The following is a 7,659-nucleotide window of genomic DNA, read 5'->3' as shown; positions in this document are numbered from 1 at the left end:
AAGTTGGCAACACTAAATAGAGGTCAGAACTCTAAAATGCCTTTACACGTGCAGGTGCTCCACAGAGAGTCATTTACATTTACATTTAGTCATTTAGCAGATGCTTTTATCCAAAGCGACTTACAAATGAATGTAATTACATATTGGTGGGAAGGCTTCTTAAAAATGTCAAGAAAATTAAAGCATATGTACTTGATAAACTGATAATAAAAAAAGCAAACAAACATAAAAGCAACATCTGTTTATCTGTTTAAATCAAAATGTAAAATTCTTATTTTTTAATGCGTAGTGCGAAGCGCGCGCTGACGTCGCGCTGACGTCACCGCACCTCTTCTCCCGTTATGCGCGCGCGAAAGTAGCGGAGTGAAATCTACGAGCTAACGCTGATCAAACCGAACAGAAACTCTCCCTAATCTTCAAACATCTGCAAATACTATGGCGGACCCAAAGGTATGAATGCCACCATCGTCATCTTCTGTCCCTTTCGGATCGCGACAGACGGTTATTTTGGATGTTTCGTTGACGATAAATGTTTTATGAGGGTCTTATTTAACAGAGAGTTTAAAGGCAGGTGTTTTTTCCTATCCCTGCCTTGCGCGCTTAAATATTAGACGTTAAAAATGCACTTTTCTACGTTCTATTCTTAATACTTGTATTATTATTGTTAGTTATTATACCCTGTCAAAGTTGTTTGTTTATTTAAAATCACGTTACGTTGTTAGCAGCAGCTGATAAATCCTGAAATTCATAATCGTATGCGTATTTGTGTTCGTCACTTCCTTAAACACAATAGACAATCAAATATTTGTGCTTTTATTTGCGTAATAAAAATATCCACGCCACACTGCAGGTAAATACAGCTTATAATTTTAATAGAAATGCATCATGCTAAGATCATGCTAGCCTGTGTGCGTTAGCATCGTTAACCTGCAGCACATGTGAAGCTCAAAGCCGGATTATTAACACCCTTCCGGATTCATTTACGTCTTTTAACTGTATTTGCTCAATGCTTTCAAAACTGTGGGGTGAAACGGAGATTTAAACACTTAAACGCATTTAGGCCTCTTATTAGCTTCTGTTAGCCTGGATGCTAACTGACTGTCCACTTTTGAGAAACTGATGCAACTCGCACCTTCAGACATAAATATCCGATATCTGCGCTTGAGTGAAGTCAGTTGTTAAGCAAAATAAACTGCTTCGTAATTTTAAAATGCTGACTGAGCAAAACTTAACTAAAAGTGGTTGAACCAGTACAAAGCTTCACGTGTAGGAGATCTGCTGCCGGAGTTGATCAGAAAGCATTTGAATTATGCAAGCTATAAGGCCTTCATGGATGTTGGATGTTAGACCGGTGATTAGTGGATAGCAAGTGCATGAATTTCCCAGCATCACATCATGTGAGATCAAGTTCACGGCTCAGCGCCGGTGGGTGTAAGTTTGGTTGCAGCAGCACATTCAGAGACAATAGGCCAAACTCCAGAGAATGATCCCTCCAAATCCCACAGCCTTTCCCTCCACTGATCTGATGAGTAATGTGGAAGCAGGATCCCTACAGATGGGATCAGGACATTGTGAAGCTCAGCAGAACAAATGCTGTAGCAAATTTGTCATGCGTCTGATCCTGGATCATTTTACAACTGCATTAGACATTAGTTTGGCCTGTTTTTTTATTTATTTTATTATTATTTTTTTTAAAGTTGAATTTACAAAACTGCTGTTATAATTTCCCCCTCCAGGAGGCAAAAGATGATCATGATGCTCCCACAGAAAATGTAGAGGACGCCAACCATGACCCTCATTTTGAACCCATTGTCTCACTACCTGAGCAGGATGTCAAGACCCTTGAGGAAGATGAGGAAGAACTTTTCAAGATGTAAGTCACTTAATCTAAAAGGGGCACATTGCTAATTTGGGTGATATGGCAAAAATATCTTTTCAAGCAAGGATCATGTTCCACAATCTTATCATGATTCTTTTTCATGTTGGATTTAAGACTATTTTAAAAGTTACTGAGGAGTAAAAACTAGTAGCCTTACTGATGAGTGTAAAGTTATTGAAGACCGTCAAAACAAAGAAACCAATGAAAAAGGTTTTGTTTCATACGTATCATTGTTCTATTGTATTTATTTTATTGCAAACTCTAACAGTATTCAGATAAGAAATATTACGGAAATTGAATAATCAAATGTATAATACAGCTCTGTATGAATGAAATGTTTTTCTTTTGTTGTTTGATTAACATTAATAATGACACAGACAGAAGGCTGCTGTCACTAAGATCTAATGCACTGATGTAATATACTGATACACATCCTATTTTGTCCCAACTGTTAACGTTCCCTTAAGACATAACTGATTGTGTTTACGTTAATACTCAGAATGCTGGCCATTTTGACATTTTGGTTTGTATTAGGCATGCTCTCAAACCTAAAATATACTTTGGGTGTCCGCGTTCCTCTCCATCAGTACATTATTACCAGATTAGGTTCTCTTTTAATGGCTAATTTTAATATAAAGCATGTCACACTCCTTACTTACTGAAAGCTGTGCAGATATATTTACATACAGATATAATTAGGAAACATTTAGAGGACAGAAATGATCACTATCTCTATGATTTGTTTGAAAAGTACATTTTGGGCAACTTCAAGAGCAATAACGATACAAAACCTTCAGATTGTCCACTTCTAACGCTATCACGGTCAGACCAGTGGTTCAGATTAGGGGGGGAAATTTTTTTTTCATAGTTTTTGACCTGTTTAACCTTGCATTCTAATAAGGTTGTTACCAGAGCTGGAAAGAGTACGAAAATATTCTACTCAAGTAAAAGTACCATTACATTAATGAAATTTTACTTAAGTACAAGTAAAACTACCAGTCTAAAAATCTACTCAAGTAAAAGTAAAAAATAGCTCATTTAAAATTTACTCAGAGTAAAAATTACTTGGTTACTTTTTAACAGTGGGAGGGATGCAGAAATGGGATAGGCCAAGGGTGTCAAACTCGGTTCCTGGAGGGCCACAGCCCTACACAGTATAGATATAACCCTAATTAAACACATATGATCCAGCTAATCTAATCATTTAGGCATATTAGAAAACTACATGGTATGTGTGTTGGAGCTGGGTTGGAACTAAACTCGGCAGGGCTGCGGCCCTCCAGGAACTGAGTTTGACGCCCCTGGGATAGGCCTATAAATCTCAGTCTAGTTATTTATTAATTAAATGAATCAGTTATTTAGAATAATAAGACGTTTGGGCTGTTACCAGGCAAATTAAATCAATATCAACAAAATTCATCTTTGCAGTGCAGAGGAAACACAGAAGCTCCATCTGAAGTGGCATTTAAATGTATTTGCACACAAATGCAGAAATAATGTTTTGATATATATAAGACATAAAATGTTGAATACTCATTTGAAATTATAAAGATACTTTAAATGTGAAATTAAAACCGTCAGTGGGTGTCACCAAGTCACTGTTAATAAGTGAGTCATTTAGACTGAACCGAATCATTTTAACAGTTGATTCATTCAGGAAGGAAACACCGTCATTGCTCAGAGACGCAAAACAGTGCTGTGGCTGTGTTTGAGATTATTTTTGTTGTCGAAATAGAGCAAAAACAGGTAATATGGTGTCTAAAACGCAAGTCTGTTAATTAAATTCTTGTTTATTGAACTGTTGTATAAAAATTAAAATCTATATGTAATGCTGAGTTTTGGAGAAAAACGGCACTCTTCGTGTGATATTAATTTACTATATGAAATGATATAAATATACATTTTCTGCCCCTATATCTTCAATTTTGTGATCATATAATGCATTTTAACAGACTGAGCCACGGTGAAAGTATGCACTCTAAATGTGCGTGCGCACTAGTCTAATCTACTAGACTTCACGGCACTCTGTAGGAGTGTTTTGTTTTTGCCTAAATACTGATAATGTCAAATTGCACATGTGCAAAACCTTTTGCTAAACTGCCAAAGCTTAATTTTAACCACCAATGCAATGATGCAAGTATTTACCTTACCTCTACATGCTTGCGAAGGGTTGATGTTGAGATTTATAAACTGCTAGTTTGGTCTCCCTAGGCAAACACGGCTTACACTGCATAATAGAGCATACACATGGCCAGGGGTTCACTTCATTTCCTTTGAGTTCAACTCCAGCAGTTTTCAGCTGGGTCTGCACCATTAACGCCTGTCTTGTCCGTCTGCATCTTTCTTCTGATTTTAGCGCCGGTTTGTTCTCCTGACCATTATTTACTGCAGTAGTTTACAGGGAGCGATTTTTTTTTATTTTTATTTTTTTTAACTCCGTAATTAATGTACTTTAAAATGTAGCGAAGTACAATACTTCAAACAAAATATACTTAAGTAAAAGTAAAATTGACAGATTTTACAAATTACTTTAAAAAGTAGAAGTACACAAAAAAGCTACTCAATTACAGTAACGCGAGTAAATGTAATTCGTTACTTTCCACCTCTGGTTGTTACAATGCCAAAATATGATACCAGATTGATTCACGGTTCCAATTTTGACAACACAGCAAAAACTACTAGCCTAGCTAATATAAACTTCAAACATCATTACAGAAAAATAGACAGTAATAAAAACAAATTACATATGACAATAAATTCAATGAATCAAACTGAACACTGTATAATCTTCACTATATAAGCTAAATGTAGATTATTTCTTATTAAATCTGCAAAAGTGTTTAATTCAAGAGCAGTAAATGATTCTTTCTTTTGTTTGAAAATTACGGGCCCAGACCGCAGCAGGTATATTAGACAGCTGTCACTTTAAGATAATGTACAGATCTGATATACTGATAAATCTGATTATTTCCTTACTGTTTACATTTACATAACCGACTGCATTTGAGGACACTCAAAAATACGTGCATATTGACAATTTCTTGTGCATTTGTCCATTCAAACACAAGAAATGAAAGTGAGTTTTTTTCACATCATCTTGTGCTTGAGTGGTTTCAAAAATTTTCAAAAAGTACAAATGATAAACTTTCATGATGACACAGTGACAAATCCGTCAACTCTTATTGTTCAGCCCTGCTACAGTACCAATATGCTAATTGATCATGGTTTCTGTTCTTTAATATCATCTGAAAAATACATTTGACTGCTGACAAATTCAACTTCAATGTGATTTTCGTGTAGGAGGGCAAAGCTGTATCGTTTTGCCAGTGAGAATGATCCCCCAGAGTGGAAGGAGCGTGGGACGGGTGATGTCAAACTCCTGCGACACAAAGAGAAGGGTTCAATCCGCCTTCTCATGAGGAGAGACCGTACCCTCAAAATCTGTGCCAACCATCACAGTGAGTGCAGCAGTTTATCCGCTCGGCTTCTGTTAATTTTATTCCAATCATGTTGACTGGTTTATCGAAATCCCTTGCTCTAGTTATGCCGTTGATGGAGCTGAAGCCCAATGCAGGCAGCGACAGGGCCTGGGTGTGGAATACACTTGCTGACTTTGCAGATGAAAAACCCAAACCAGAACTTCTGGCTATTCGGTTCCTCAATGCAGAGAGTGAGTATAAATGATCATCATTTCCAGAATAAATATTTTGAAGTAGTTCAACTATTTATGTGCCATTAAAACAAAGCTTAGTACACTATGAAAAAGTGAAAGTTTCAAAAAACTGTCAAAAGTAGCAGATTTCTTTCTGCATTGTGATGTAAATCTGAATGAAACAGATGATCAAAATGGGGAAAAAATGTAGAGAAGAGGGCTTGGTTCTATCCATTGGTTGGTGAATCTGACTCCTTTGGAAGTTAATAAATTGCACTTATACGTGTATGAACCATTCACAATAAGATCAGTAATAGGCATTTAGAAAATAGATGAATTTCCATTTCATGCCAACTGTGACGATAGTTGTGCAGTATGTAGTATAATTACACTGTTTGAAAATTTTTATTTTATAATTTGTGTAAAGATGTTACTGATTTCCTTTTGTTTTGCAGATGCACAGAAGTTCAAGATGAAGTTTGATGAATGCAAAGAAGAGGTCAGAAAGTTCCTAGAAGGTAAGATTGCTGGAATTTTCTACCATGATACCATGCAGACTCACTCTGTTTAAGACTGACACATCCAGCCTTAAACTTTCTATGTCTGCGACAGTAACGTTATAAGAAGAACGTTATGACCTTCCTTGCCATTCACTTGGGAGGTGACCGTGTCTTCTCAGACATTTTTTTAATTTTTAATTTTTTGTTAGGCTTGTAATGGAGTATTTCTTCGAGCCTTCAACTAAACCATTTTCATTTTGTTTCACAGGTAGCATGAACAGTGCTAACAAAGTTGCGGAGAAGCTGGAGGAGCTGTCTGTGAATGATGACAAGACAAAGAGTTCAGGGGACAAGAAAGAAGAGGTGAAGGAAGAGAAGAAAGAGGAGAAGGCTGGTGAGGAGGAGAAGAAATGAGCCCAGGAACGTAGCTTCATACGGATCCTCCACTTGCCATTTTCCCCTTTTCTACAACAGACTCTGAAAATGAAAAATTGGACACTTGTTTTCTTTTTGGCCTCGACTTCACAAGACCTTGGTGCCACTCTTAATGCATCCATTTCTCAATCATTAAGATGTTGTGAGCTTTTGTCCCATTCACAAACTTTCATATTGCCCTTCATTTTCCCATACATTGTGGACCAGTCAGCAGTCATCATGTATTTGTGTATTTACATGACATGCTATGATACAAGGCTTGTGCTATTGATTGATTCCCACATTGGGTAACCTCTTTTGTTGTTTTTCTTTTGTACTTTAAAGAGTTATATTGCGAGTGTCTAGATGAGCACTGTCTGATAAGAGAGCGGGCTGTATGAGTTGATAGGGAGAATGAGTATCTGAGATCTTTGACTTTTCCTTACAATAAAGTCACACGAGGAACATTTGACTTCTCTGTGGCTTGAATTTACTATTGAATGGCTAAAATGACTCATTTTTCTGTGGAGGGCTGCATCTGGCAAAAAAAAAAGTCAGCTCTGTCACGAATAACTGAAGTAAGTTTTCAACCTGTTATGAGTGTGACCCTCTTCTGTTTGAAATGGTAATCAAGAAAATAAAAAAGTGGTTAACTGTCAATTGATTGTGGCAACAAGGATTTAAAATGTTGAGGGACCTGTGTTGTGATAATGCACAATAAATGCTTCTTTTTTTAAATATAGGAAGATAAATGAAATAAATAGGTACTGTATCACTAAATATGGTTTTCATTCCATAAGGGTTAACTTAAATTCCAAGAAACAGCACTGATCGAGATTTACAAGGGCATACCTGAGGTTTATCGTATGGAATCTTATAATGATTGCATGCACAATACTTTTGGCTCTTAGACATTGTTTTGCTTTTATTTATTTTTTATTTTGAATGTATGTTTTAGGAATTGAGATTTTGATATTGTGTTTGATGAACAGCAAAAGTTCAACATTCCTGGTTTTTGAGCATTTTTGATAAAAGCAGCAGTCCCTTAAATTACGTTTGGCATTTGATGATTGACTTGAGATCTCACATTTTATTGTGGTGACTAATTATAAATCATGTAAAAGGGTTGTGATCAAACCAAATTAAAGACTGATGCTTTGTCATACATCAGTGTCTGTTTGGCTTCCATTTACAAGCCTAATGGGACAATTATG

The 7,659-nt window shown here is 36.4% G+C and overlaps 1 protein-coding gene and 1 non-coding gene across 2 annotated transcripts; both read left to right on the top strand.

Annotated features, from left to right (window-relative positions):
- The first annotated feature begins 293 nt into the window (after positions 1-293).
- Positions 294-7,610, top strand: ranbp1 (RAN binding protein 1). Its single transcript, XM_058775530.1, has 6 exons — positions 294-450; positions 1,737-1,873; positions 5,180-5,337; positions 5,421-5,549; positions 5,987-6,049; positions 6,300-7,610. Exons 1-6 carry the CDS (start codon positions 436-438, stop codon positions 6,443-6,445), a joined length of 648 nt encoding a protein of 215 aa, XP_058631513.1. The 5' UTR covers positions 294-435; the 3' UTR covers positions 6,446-7,610.
- On the top strand, positions 6,084-6,218 carry LOC131541787 (small nucleolar RNA SNORA77). Its single transcript, XR_009271597.1, has one exon. It is a non-coding gene; the product is annotated as a small nucleolar RNA SNORA77 (small nucleolar RNA).
- Positions 7,611-7,659: the final 49 nt, after the last annotated feature.

Source organism: Onychostoma macrolepis, chromosome 05 (genome assembly GCF_012432095.1).
Source record: "Onychostoma macrolepis isolate SWU-2019 chromosome 05, ASM1243209v1, whole genome shotgun sequence".
NCBI lineage: Eukaryota > Metazoa > Chordata > Actinopteri > Cypriniformes > Cyprinidae > Onychostoma > Onychostoma macrolepis.
This window is presented reverse-complemented; position numbering and strand designations above follow the sequence as displayed.